Source organism: Magallana gigas, chromosome 5, assembly GCF_963853765.1.
Source record: "Magallana gigas chromosome 5, xbMagGiga1.1, whole genome shotgun sequence".
In the NCBI taxonomy this organism is placed as follows: Eukaryota; Metazoa; Mollusca; class Bivalvia; order Ostreida; family Ostreidae; genus Magallana; species Magallana gigas.
This window is the reverse complement of record NC_088857.1, coordinates 19202260-19216322: the sequence shown is the minus strand read 5'-3', so window position 1 is coordinate 19216322 and position 14063 is coordinate 19202260. Positions and strand designations below refer to the sequence as shown.

General features: G+C 35.9%; 2 protein-coding genes across 8 annotated transcripts; one reads left to right on the top strand and one right to left on the bottom strand.

Annotated features, from left to right (window-relative positions):
• Positions 1-210: 210 nt before the first annotated feature.
• Positions 211-8844, bottom strand: LOC105348561 (uncharacterized). Of its 4 annotated transcripts, none has more exons than XM_011458044.4 (10): positions 8736-8844; positions 7565-7822; positions 7385-7437; positions 6944-7034; positions 6322-6484; positions 6121-6211; positions 5611-5763; positions 4666-4886; positions 4181-4350; positions 211-3977 (listed from the first exon to the last, which is right to left on the bottom strand). In XM_011458044.4, the coding sequence occupies exons 2-10, from the start codon at positions 7606-7608 to the stop codon at positions 494-496; spliced, it is 4470 nt and encodes a 1489-aa protein (XP_011456346.3). In that variant the 5' UTR covers positions 7609-7822; positions 8736-8844; the 3' UTR covers positions 211-493. The 4 variants fall into 4 exon arrangements, with proteins under 4 accessions (XP_011456346.3, XP_065942356.1, XP_065942355.1 ...); XM_066086284.1 differs by having other exon boundaries at positions 7565-7640; positions 8736-8830; XM_066086283.1 differs by having other exon boundaries at positions 7565-7815; positions 8736-8829.
• LOC105348559 (palmitoyltransferase ZDHHC22) lies at positions 8762-11349 on the top strand. Of its 4 annotated transcripts, none has more exons than XM_034461612.2 (2): positions 8762-8899; positions 9371-11349. In XM_034461612.2, exon 2 carries the CDS (start codon positions 9375-9377, stop codon positions 10326-10328), a length of 954 nt encoding a protein of 317 aa, XP_034317503.2. In that variant the 5' UTR covers positions 8762-8899; positions 9371-9374; the 3' UTR covers positions 10329-11349. The 4 variants fall into 4 exon arrangements, with proteins under 4 accessions (XP_034317503.2, XP_011456338.3, XP_034317502.2 ...); XM_011458036.4 differs by lacking the exon at positions 8762-8899 and adding an exon at positions 9039-9139; XM_034461611.2 differs by lacking the exon at positions 8762-8899 and adding an exon at positions 9075-9209.
• Positions 11350-14063: the final 2714 nt, after the last annotated feature.

Sequence of the window (14063 nt, the reverse complement as noted above, 5' to 3'; positions counted from 1 at the left end):
AACCATAAAAAATCACACAAAATATATAGTTCAATCTTAAAAATTTTGGACTGAGATAACAATTCAACAATGTTAAACAAACCGCAGGAAGACTAACAATTCCACACCTTCTGGAATTATATATATACTGAGACTGTCCAACTTAACCAGGATAAATTGTGAAAAGACCATATAGATGGGGAAAAAATCAGAAGAAAAAACATGTGGGTGTAATGTCACAAAGTCTTTGAATTTTTACAGTGGGATGTTTTACAACTATTATGAAGTATGAACCCATACTAATTGAAAGAAAATTACTTTTGAACTGAATCTGATACCGGTAATATATATGCATCTTAGATTTTCCCCTTCTTACTGTTTTCGTGCAAATTAACATTAAGTAAATAATGTACATGTGAAAATTTACTGCAGAAAATGCTTGCATTGTTTTAAAACTACAAATTTGTTGGAAATTACGACAGAGGTATATCTGGTGCATATATCAAGAAACGTCCTATGTAAGCGCAACATATTGTCCATGCTCGGCGTCCTTGACTTCTGGAAGGTCAACAACATTACCAATGACCTCAACCTCTTCAGAAACCATCCCCTGCTCATTTTCCTGGTTCACGATCTGAAGAATGACAACAGTCTGCTGGTCGTCAGAACTGTTTGGATCCTGGACCAGATTCTGAATCTGGAAATTCCCATCAATGGAGGGCACATTGATGATGTCCGCCGATGAAAACCCCTGCAGGTTGGTGGTGGTAAGAATCTGTTGATCTGAGGTCAATCCTGACAACGTCTTCAGGGCCTGGGCGGCCATTTGAGGTAGAGCGTTCTCTTCTATGGTGACAGTTTCCATGGGGATTCCCATTGATTCATTGACATAGGTGTAGGTTACCATGGATGCATCTTCTCCCATATCTACTTTCTGTGCCAGTGAATTCACAAAGCTGTCCTGTTTGGTTTGTTCTACATACTGCGGGTGTTTGCGCTTGTAATGTCTCAGCAAGGTGTGCTTGTGTGCACAACGAGCATTGCACAAATTGCACACATACATAAGACCATTGTGTGCTGTCTGCATGTGCTTTTCAAGATCAACTTGTTTTGGAAATAATTTGTCACATGAATCACACTTCAGTTTCTCCCCTGCCATATGTATGAATTTGTGTTTCTTGAGCTGCTCCGGATATTTGAATGTTTTTTCACACACTTCACATTTGAACAGTTTCTCCTTCATGTGAGAATACATGTGCATTTTCCTGTTACCCTTCTGACTAAAGACTTTGCCACATTCTGAGCAAGGGTACACAATTTTCTCATCTGAGTGGAATTGCTTCATATGAGAGGTTAGCCCTGGTTTAGATGTGAGGAATTTTCCACATTCTTCACACTGAAATTTGTGTTTTTTCTCATGAACCCCATCAATATGAACTTTCAAATATTCCTCATGATGAAACATTTTCCCACAGTATTTACATTCTACATTTTTCTCGCCATGTATTTTCATGTGTTTATTCAGATTACTCGTAGTTGTGAATTCTTTTCCACACATATGACAGACCGGTTTTTCTCCAGGTAGAGAGAAGTCCTTGTCTGCAACAAACTCTGTGGGGTTCCCGAATTCATCCACGCACATGTGCGTTTCAAACTCCTTGCTAGTGATGTAGTTCTTCTGACAGATCTTGCACTGAATACTTTTCCTGTGCTCCTTTCTAATGTGAGTCTTCAGTGCTACCTGTCCGGGAAACTGCTGTTGGCAATGGTGGCACTCCACCAATGACGTGTCTTGTAAACATTGATGGGTGTGCAAGGTCCCCACCTTTACAAACCGCTTACCGCATTTCTTGCAGTAGTAGGGGTGGGTATGAGTAAAATAATGTTCCTTGTATTCCTTAACAGAATAGAAAACTTGATCACACATGTCACAAGGTGCAAATCCTTTTTGGCTGATAGTTTTGCTAGCTGAGCAGAATTTAAAGTGGTCGTCCAAATCGTTTTCTGCTTTGAACACCTTCTTGCAAATAGAACACTCAAGCTGGTCATTGTGCAGTTCTTTATGCCGATTCAAGTAGCTAAGATTCCTGAATGATTTTTTACATATGCTACAAGGAAACAAGACCTTGTCTTTCTTAACATAAATTTTAGTTTGATTACAGGTCTCTTGGTGCTTCTTCAGCATTTCAATTGAATCAAATACCTTGTTACAGTTTTCACAAAATTCCTGTTCACACAAATTCTCGTGCTTATCCAGACCTAGCTTGGTGGCAAAACCCTTCCGACACTTGCTACAAGCGTATACTTTATATTCCTCTGCTTTCTCTGGACAGCATACCAGGATGTGTTTTAACTGAGAGTCTTTTCTGGCAAATGTTTTCAAACAGTTTGGGCATTTAAAGATATCAGTGTGCATGGCTAAGTGTCGAAGCAGAGATTTTTCTGAAGGGAAAGGATGCTTACAGATGTCACATTTGATAAGCTTTTGTGGAGCTTTGGGACAAATGTGATCCCTTAGCAGCTGTTGACGTCCAAACATCTGGTTACAGTCGAGACATCTTACCTCCTTCTTGTGAAACATAAAATGGTCTTTTGCTTCCTTTACATTCTCCATTTCTTTGTCACATAGAATACACTGAAAAACCTCGCTACCATCTTTCTCCACTAAGTTAATGACTTTCTTTATCTTGCAGTCATGTTTCAACATACTCTCCTTCCGGGCAAAGTTAAAACCACAATATCGACAAGAAAACTTTCCAGTGTGCATTGGAAGATGTAATTTCAGATGATGTATATTCTTAAAGTGCTTCCCACAGTACTTGCACAGATTTTTGTATTTGGTTCTCAGTTTTTCCAGATTTTTTATTCTTTTCATTTCACTCATAATGGCCTGATTGTCAATTTCTGTAAGTGGAGTCTGTGTCTCCTCTTCCTCTGCAATGTCCATTTCTATCAGGGGCTGGTCAGTAGACCCTTGAGAAATTTGTTCATTGGATTCCAACACACCTTCTTCCCCCTCAGTTATAGATTCATTTACAACAGCAGATATATCTGCCACCTCTTTCTCTGGGTATATCATTTCTGCAGCAGTTTCACCCAATTCTGTATTTTGGGTTGTTTCTGCATTTGAAATTGCTACAGAATCATCATTACCTTCCTGCAAAGATGCATCTAAATCTACATTAGTAGTCTGCTTTTGTTGCTCATTCAAGAGCTCTGCATTTTCCTCATTGTTAATTTGATGCGTTCCATCATCAGTGTCTCCTTGAGCTTGTACATCATTTCCATGTTGCTCTTGTACATCATTTCCATGTTGCTCTTGTACATCATTTCTGTGTTGCTCTGTTAATAGTAATGACTGATTATCAGTAGCAAAATCATTGTGATTGTCACTGCTCTGGTCATCCTTCATTTTCCTTTCAGTTTTTGACACATTTTCATTGTCAAAATCCTCAGCATTCTCTGTTTGTTTTTCACCTTGCATAGAGTTAGTTTGTACATTAGCGCAAGATGTACTACCTATATGATTAGTGCTTTTAACAGCAATCGGTTTCTTCCGAGGTCTGCCTCTCCCTCTCTTCACTTTAACCTCTTGCCCCTGACTATCAATGTTAGAATTTGACACATTTCCATCCCCAGATTTTCCATTCTGTACCCTCCTTTCTTCCGACTCTGAGGGTGTTGTCTCTTCTGAGGAGTTCTCATCTCTCTTTTCTGCGGCCGTTTTTCTTGTTTTTTTGGCATTGGAGAGATAAAGGAAATCTTTGTCTATCTTGCGTTTGCTTCTAATGCTTCTTCTAGGTCGACCTTTGTACACTTCATAAACCGTAAATGCGGCGTTTTCCTCCCCCTTAAAATCTGGATCACTGGGATCATCCTCCTCAATGGCTGCCCAGTCCTCTTCATTCACCTCTTCTTTTACCTCTAATTGGTCTTCAGGGTCTTTATCATCCTCATCAAAAGAACCATTTTTGAAGTTTCTTCCTCTTTTCCGCTTTCTAAAATAAAACAAAATCAATTTTGTATTACATAATGAGAATTTTTTTTTTTAGAAATTGATCACTTGAATTATCACATTACATGGCCAAGGGGTACTCACAACTTTAAAAAAAATTTAATCTCTTTTTTGGTGCAAAAATATTTTAAACTATTTGTGTTGATTACATTAGTAAATAAACAATAATAAACTAAATGTGCTTACTCTTCTGTTTGAGACAGGTGCAGCATGAGATGATGAGCCAGGTCATTCTCGGTGGTAAATATTTGTTCACATCGCTGACAGCCATACTTGGGAAGGTCGGTTCTCTCTGTGACAACATCAGACTCCTGGTCCTCAACCACAGCTTGGCTGCTGGGTGCTGACTGCTGCTGCTGAAGTGTTAGCAAGTGTATAAATTTAAACATACATGCAGAATTGCTTACATAATGTGGAGAGAGAGAGCGAGAGAGAGAGAGAGAGAGAGAGAGAGAGAGAGAGAGAGGAACATTATTAAACAATCACTTGAATTTTCAACTTCAGAACTTAAGCATTGATCAGACCCCAGGGCCATAAAACTTAAACAAGCTTACTTTTGATATAAGTCTCATCTTTACAAAAGGAACCTATAGTGAAAAAGTGAGACAGAGATCAAAAGTGAGCTCGTCTAAGTTTTATGGCCCTTGGGCCAGGTCTTCTCAGCTCAATACCTCTTGGTGTATTATGACAGTCTGCTGTTCTCTGTCCGTCATCTCCACATGTTGGGCAGCCTGTACCAGTTCCTGGGACCCAGCCTCGTGATCAGGGAGGCTGAGTGTTGTCTCCTGAGGAGTTCCCTCCCCCTGGGTGAGATTTTCATGGGTCCCTTCCAGAGAGAAGCCTTCAGGAGCATCTTCAATGGAGGGGTATATCACCTCCATGTTTAGCATGACTAAAAATCAACAACATATTCATCAAAAAGGGTGCATGTACATGCATTTAGAAGTACTTTTAACTTCTCAAGTTAAGGTTGAATAACACATTATCACAAAATGGCTGACCTCTGACACTTCAATTTATTAAAAGGATTTTATCGACAGCAATCTGTAACTTACTCCATAGCCGGTTGGATAAAGTGTCGGGCTTATGATCCATATATCCCAAGCTCAAATCACGCAGGGTTTTTGTTGATACTTCATATTGAATTTTTTAGATATTCATTTTTTATCCCCAAACTGCAAATTTTTCGCTTATTTGACACTTGTACAGTTTATTTATCATCATATCTTTCATAATTGAATAATTTATAGTTAATTTGAGTGGCTTTTTCAATGTGTGTTATTCCACCTTAACTTACAGCAATTTATCTATATCTTGTAGACCTTTTAACAAACTTGACAGACATGTATTTTATTTTTTCATAGACAGTACATGCAGTTTTTTAATTCTAAAATTTTTACTTTTAACATTTCATGCATAGATAATCAAGGTCTTTGTAGAGAGCTAGTGCACTGAGAGAAATTGTGATACAATTATTTTTTTTAATATTAAGATACAAGTACAGGAAAATCAAACAAAATTTAAGACTAACTACATGTATACCAATGAATTATTATTATATGTTATCAAATATATATCATGTCAATTGAATACAAATACAAAAAATTCATAAATACCTCTGCTGACTCCATCAGGTGTGATACTTTTCCCGATTTTTTTCGCGTAAGGAGCAGCGTACCAGACTCTGAGCTCCTCTCCCGCTTCTATATCCCTGACAGCGGTGTAGAATATACTGGTCCCCATCTGGTATGCTATCAGGTTTTGTTCAGCTAGATAAAAACAAGATCACGGAGAAAATCTTAAAATGATCTAACGATTAAATGAACTACATTGTAGGTACGATAATCATGCAGGACAGTAACTAAATTTTGTTTCTCTGCTGATGAGTATGTAACAACTTTAGTAAGAAACAGTCTTTTACAAATATCAATAAAGATTTGATATACTATATACGGGGGAATATTAATCCCCGTTTTATTTTTGCCCTTGTCAGCGGGAAAATTTAAGAATGGGCAAATTCCGATGTCTTCAATTATTTCTCTTTCAATACAACTGTGTCTGGGCGAATTCAGGTAAAAGGGCCAAAACTATACGTGGTGAAATAATCCTGTACACAGTATACATACTTGCATCAGTTGCAGCTCGGACGAGGCAGAGCCAATTACACTCATTCTCATTGGTTGTATCCAAACTGATGATGGAGTCCTTGACAATCACCTGCAACATATTTACTGAGATAACGAACACGGCATGAAATATAGAAAATTGAAAAAGCTTTCCATCAGGAGTCTAACTAGTAATTCTAAAATCATCAATTGTTGAACAACCTTCAATAAGAACAAAGAGTCATCACTGAATTCATGCGTTGTCTTCTTGGCCTCAAATGGGCCGTAATGTGTATTCTTGCTGATAGGCCCCTGGGTGAGCACTGCTACCTCCTGGCCCGGTAAATCCACTGCCTGCATGGACTGTGGCAGGGTCAGTCGGGCCCTGAAAATGTTACAACGACATCAATGCTGTAGTCAGTCTATGTCACTAATGTAGCAAGCTATGATCAATATGGACAACATTTGTGAAATACATTTACATGTGTAGGATCAGAAACATTGTCTTCAGAAAATTTTGAATCATTTTGTTCTTAAAACTACCATCATTCATCGGCATGTATTATCAATTAAAGTAATAAAATTATATCCATTTCATTTGTAATGTTCTGTTCTGTTCTGTTAATGAGTACGTGGACATGTACAGGTACTTAAAAAAACAAGCTTTCATCATTAACGCTTAATATGATGTTTACCTATTAAGGCTAAATGATTTTTTCTGCAGTTGAGTAAATATTTTATTGTTGAAATAAATTCATGGTCCTAAGTTTTTGAGAATCTGTAGAAGGTTCTGCACTGACAAAAGAATGTGATGGATAAAAATTAGGTTCTCAAAGCAATTTACTTGGTTGTAGCTGGACTCTGGATTTCCGCGGGCAGAAGTCCAAGTTCTGGACAGCACTCTGTGTCATGATTTTCACCACATACATTACAACCTGGAATCATGGAGGCATTGTGCATTTTAAAAAAAGAAAATCAACTCATGAACATGTTTGATCTTCATTAACAGTCATTATTCATTAATAAACCTACTAAAAGTTTTGTTTTGTTGAGGATCAAACCTTCTAATATCAATATACATAGTACATAAAAAAAAATGCAATTAAAAAGACATTCTTTCCACTGCGTTACAGTGTAAATTTTGCCTCTTGTTGCCTCTGAAATTTAGGCGGCAATCATGTGATACATTTTCTCCATTTTAATTATAAAATTGTATTTCATGAATGATGTTATATTTAAGAAATGAATACAGTAGTTTTTTATTCAAACAAAAAGAATTTGATACCTTCATATGAGTAATCCAAGTTCTCTTGATTTACCCCATCTTGTCTATTCAATCTATAAAATAAACATGAGTACCATTTATGTATAAGTGTAGCAATTGGAAATATATGACTTTGACATTCATGATTCATTTTCTAATAAGGACATCTTTATTGTTATATGTATTTATGTATTTACTTACATGTCACTTTTGATATATATGGAAGGGTAATTGATTTCCTGCATTATCTGCCTCTCACTGAGGTTCTCCTTCCTCTGTAAGATCAAATATAAAGAAAATTTCTCTGTCTATAACATTCTGCTGTAGGATGACAATACATATCTAATTTGTCAGCAGCTGTACTTGTGAGGATTCTTTGCCTCTGTATTACATAGGGATCTGATGTGATGAACGTCAACAACTGCTGATTTATAACATTGGGATCATCCAGTCTAAAATCTGCATCAATAATATAAACAAACATAAATGGTTTGAGTTATCATATTACTGTAAAAGAATGTCTTGTTCTCAATAACACACATAAAATAAAACAAAATTAACTGTCTGAGGCACACAGACTTTAACCTGCTGTTAATGGTCTGAGTACCATCATGACCATAGCCAATAAACAGACCTGTTAAGGATTCTAAAGCAAGATTTATTTCAAAAATGAATCAAACAAAGAGCTAATATGAGGATGATTTTAAAAGGTATGAGTTTGTTTGCCCATGCAATCTACCTGTTTGCCTGAGTCAATTCGCCCAGAGTCCTTTCACTCTGATAATTGTTAGCGCTTTAAACCGGCCTTGTTCGCTCCACCTTGATCAAACAATTTCTTAGCCTTTCCGTTAATTTCTTAACAACCATACAATAATGTAAGGCATTCTCCAGCCATTTTTTTTTTTATCAAATTATGACACAACTTAAATAGACATTTAACTAGCCCTCTTAATTTTTTTTTGGGGGGGGGGGGGTTGAGAGAGGAGGGGGGAGGGGGAGTTGGTCAGATATAAAAATATTAAACAAGGGAGAGCTGGACATAATTGCAGCCAAATTCAATTAATCTTAAAAATAAACACTGCTTTCATTTATCAAATTTATATGTCTGACTGGTAAGATCATCTTTATTTAGCAGGTGGCAAAAACAAAGGCTTTGATCATGCTTATTTCACAACGTTCACAACTATCCACGTGAGTTTGTTATGATTTTTAAAAGTTTCACAAAACGCAAATTTCGAAATATTGAGCTTTATAATAAAAATGGCGGAACGGTCGTTCGTGTCAATGCTAACTTTGCCTTCATTTGGTTCAACAATACGTTTATGATAAAGTCTTTACCTTCAGATTATTACTTGTTAAATAATTGTTTTACCTGCTTTTTCAAACAACTTGATTTATTCAAAGTTATTGCAAATTCGTTTTTTCCTTCCCAAATGCATTGGAAATGACCTTCACCGACAAAGAAAAGGGCGGAGGACCAATTTACATAAGTGCGATACAAGTTGAACAGTGATCTATTCGTTTCGTACATTTAAGGTACTTTACTGGTTAATAAAAATATATAAAAATTCGGTTGATTCTTTAAGTCTTCAACATTTATAAGGATAAAATTAAAATTTTAATCTGGATAAAAAGACAAATATTTTGAGAGGTGGAATGACTATCCATTCGTCGTACAAGTTGCTTTTTCCTTAAATTGGTTCCCATTAAATGAAAACGAAAGTACGTCAGTATCTTCATTCAGAATCTTTTTCGGGTTTCTCGAGCCCTAAAAAGGTAATGCCAGTGAGAATATAATGTCAACAAAGATTAATTAACTTCTTTATAATCTGAGACGTTATGAAAAGTTAGTTTTTACTTATTTTGCCAGAAATAATAATTGGACAACCAATAATTACATTAATTTTCCCGGAAGTTAAGCCTGTGCAGTTTGAAAAGTCTCAAATAAAAAAGGAATTGATCATTGTGTTGAAATTGAAAATCTGTTCTTATTTTTCGTTCTTTCAGAGCCATGCTGAATTTGTTTGTGAAGTTTTTTGAGTTTACACAAAGCCTAATGCTAACCCTAGACACATACCAAGACCGGCCTCCCAACCATCGGCCGGTATACACAAAAAACCTCCTGGTGATACTGAATTATGGTGGAATGATATATGTTTTGGCCTTCATCACTCTTTTGCACTGGGTTGCTTCCAGTGTGTGCCTCCCCGGGATATACCACAATGAACTGCAGGAGGATCCAGACTTTTCATTTTTCTATCAACGACTGTTTTTCTGGTACCTGACAATCAACGCCCTCGGACAATGGGTACTAACCATTCTGAATAGTGTCAAATCTGTTTACAGCACTGCATCTGACCTACCCATGTTCAATGACTCTACGCACCAGGATTGGACAAAGTGCACCAAATGTGACCAAAATGTCCCACCTAGGGCTCGCCACTGTAGCATTTGTGAACGATGTATACTAAAAAGAGACCACCACTGCTTTTTCACAGGATGCTGCATTGGTTTTCACAATCAAAGGCACTTTATCTTGTGGGCCTTTTATGGCATTGTTGGTACTGCTTTTGGCCTATATTATTTGGAGCAATATCTAAGCATCCATTATGTCTCATTTTTAGGCACAGAGTTCTTTAAATATTTCCTGCCATATGCTCTTGTCATCACTATTGTTGGTAAATCATCATTTTATACTTTCTTGGCCATTTTCTGGTTTTATATCACCATATCAACTGGACTTTTTTGTGTGTACATTTTCTTCTGGCAGATAAATCTGATCCTAAATGGTCAGACTAGCTATGAGTTGGTAAAAGGCCAAAAAATTTACCAGACTAATTTCTGGGAACAAATGAGGTCTGTGTTTGGTCCTAACTGGGCCATTCAGTTCCTCTTCCCTTGCCCATGGGTCAAACAAGAGGGGGATGGAGTATCGTGGAATTTTCACAATACCAAGTTCTTGTAGCAGACTTTCTTAGTTATTCAAATTTGCCACTTATTTATTAACATGAGAGAAATTCAAATGTAGTACATGTATAAGACTTACGGAATGTTGTAGAGTTTTTATGTTAGTGTTGAATGTTTTTGATATTTAGAATGATTTGCCTTGAAAAGGAAAAAAGGAAACTCAGTAAATGATTATCACTTTGATTAGAACATTTTTATATGTATCCATGTAGATTGAGCATAGAAAGAAAATGTTGCCATGTAAAACTTATACATGTATTTACTTTTAAAAAGAGTGATGCTTTAATCAAGTGTTTTCAACTTTACAGTGCTTTAATTGAAAAACATTTATTGATGAACTGAAAAGAATTTGCTTCTTTGCATTTCCCATGTTTTGCCTGATTTTTGTTTAGTCATTTACTTGGTCATTTTTCTCTTCAGGATTGTTTTAAAAATACAGTTTCTGTTTTGAATGCACTTCTTGATTGACTATGAAAATTAGATTATACTTGTATAAACTTTATGCTGACTCAGGCCAAAAAAGTATCAGTCATGATTTTTTGTTTGTAAAATTTATTGTTACATGTATTTTTTGTACAATTTTACTGTACTTAGTTGTAGAGAATTGAAATATTGGGAGTGAATTTTATTGCTACTGAATGTATCCTCATATTAATTAGATTGAAATAGCTACCCTTTAAATTTTAATAAATCATTCCCCCATTTCTGAAGTTTAAAATGTCCCAAAACCAGTTCGTTAAAAAAATCATATTAAATCATGATACCTTAACTCTACTGGCCTGCGACTAGTTCTCGCCGAGTACCATTTCTCGCCAGTACATTGTGATGTCACAATGTACTGGCGAGAACTAGTGGCACGCCAGTAATGACTGTCTCAAACGGTGAAATTATATTTCTATTTTTAAAGAGGTCAACCATTGTAGAAAAAAATACACAAATCCACTTGTAATCTTTCTCTGAAATGATCATTCCCATCATAATCCAAATGAACCACAAAAGAGCATATCATTGGTTCATAATTAACTGAACATCGATGACTGGAAAATTTATTCAATGGCAGTTTTAAAAGTTTGAGGAAAGAGTATATTCATATACCGGTACATATTTACAAACAAATTTATTAAAACTGGTGAGAAAGGGGTAGGGCTTTGTCAGTATAACTGTTTTTTGTTTGATTGGTTTTTTTTCCATAAGATGTAGATACATGAGTATAAATTCTGTAGCAATCAAATTCATCCATATGATACATGTACATGTGTTTTACCTAAGAACAATATCAGCTATTCCCTCCTAACTGTCTGTGTATTTTGTATGAAATTGTCTACATATATTAAATGAAATCCACAACATATTGCATATTTATATACATCTATCTGTTTTAATAACACTTTTAAGTTTCATAAGAACTATAAACATCTTACTCTGTTTAACTTTGAATGTAGATTTACACTTTAGAACAAACTAATCCATTAAATGATTACTGGAGCATCAGGAATAAAAAAGGACATTATTTTCATATACAATGTATACTATATAAATAGTGCCTGTTTGGGAGGGTAACAGTTGAAATTGACACCCCGAGAAAACCATTGTCAACCGACGCGAAGCCCAGCTCTTTTTCCATTCGGCTATGGAATTGTTGCTATAAAAGATATTAAGTACATAATCCTTAATTCATTTACAAGGATATTTTTTCCTATAAACTGAACCTATCTCCTATATTTTCGCTGTGAATTGCATATGTATTTATAAGTAGCTTGGTTTTTGAATCAGTGTTTATGGTGATAACAAAGTACTTTTTGAAAGAGATCCATTGGTACAAAGTTCATGTTCTGAAGTTAGATATTCAGTGCTTTATTTATATTGTATGTTCATGTTCTGTGCTTTGAGTATCTACTTTGTATTTGTTTAAAATGTCAATAAAAAGTCTTGATATATAGTTTTTGATAAGTTCTTTTATTTATTTTTATGATTAACATTATTTTTGCCTCAGTTGGGTGGGATGGAGTTGGGTGTATTTTCGCTTAATTGATTTATTTATTGATATAAAATAAAAACATAACTGTTCTTAGTAACATATAGGAGTCATTTGAAAATTATGCACAAATGTCGTAACCAAGCTTGCATGAATATAGGATACTGTACCATACAGATAAATGTGAGGTTATATGATGTGTATGGGGTGAATCATTGGAGAGACGATTCTTGAGATAAGCTAGCTTAGGCCTCTGAAATGAGAAATATCATGGACAATGCCCTCCAACTCTTAATTTCCCCGTCCGCCTAAACCACAGAAAGAAAACAACATGCATATACGTGCAAGTACACAAATTCATGTAATCTCCCAATAAAACCTATAAGTTTTGGCCGAGATACATCGCTAGTAAAGAATAAATTGATTTCTTAATTCTAAATGAAAAAAAATTAAATTCTGGTCTGATGCATCGTCTCAAGCTACGGTCCGGAGTCTGCAAAGCTCTCTCCTACAAGATGATTGAGGATCGTACTTGGTCGAGGCTTGCGACGATGGAGATGATAGCTCTTCACATTTTTTTCCTTACATGTGTTGTAGAATTGGACTCCTTTCTAGGCACATAAGATCGTTTTACATTGAGGGGTGTGGTGCAGGGTAGGAGAAAGCTATAGACTTAGTTTCAAACAGTATTGACCGTGATAAAACTGAATGATCCAGAATTTTTTTTTCCGGGGGGGGGGGGGGACGGTTTTTTGAGCTTGACGGGGGGGGGTCTCTGAGGCATATTTTTGGTAATTATGAAATGTAATTTAAAGAAATTGGAATTTTGCGGGGGGAGGGGGGGCTCTGGATCCCCCTGCCCCCTTTTAGACCCGCGCATGAAATGGATTGTCCTAAATTTGCCAAACTTGGGAGGGAAGGGCGTTAGGCTCTAAACCTTGCCTATGTGCGGGTCTTGTCTTGATCGGTCTTTAAAATTTCAGTTATTAAATTTACAGAGTAAAATTACCGAAAATACACCCCCCCCCCCCCCGTTTTTGAACATCAGAAAGGGGGCATAAGTCCCCTTCAACCCCCTCGATAATTCCCCATCTTGTTGCTATGTGTGCCTGTTATCACTATATAATTATTGATTTTTTAAATAGTCTGGTCATAAACACGTAACAACGCAGTATGCATGTATATGCATTGTGACATGTATGTAAAAGACATGTCTCACACTTTAGGTATATATTGCCTGTCTTTCACACCTGGGTAAATGTCATGGAGTACAATCGGGTATGAAAAACGAGTCAATTCGAATTACAGTCTCAAATTAAATTAGAAGGTATAATATTGGGATCAGATGTCTGCACATTTTTTTCAATTTGAATGTGAAAGACTTTGATAGATTCTGAACATTAAATACACGCCTTATCGTTTATTCTTATGCTCTAGCCAAACCAATTTTAAATGAAATCAAAGTCTCAATATAAAAAAACTGAGTTAATTCCACATAATTAACAATTTATTTAAACACCTTCTCTACATTTTTTGTTTTTGATGACGATATAATTCTTCGCAAAAGCCAGTCAGTGTATTTTGATTGTATCGATTGTTTTTGTGACAATTGTATTTCCATATCAAAATACTAAAAATCGCAAATAAAAAATACTGATATGAACCAAGTGAACAAGCTTTTTATAGCAGCCGTGAATCAAGGCATCATTCTTTGAGTATTATGATGTGATTAAAGGGACTTGGACACGATTTGAGATC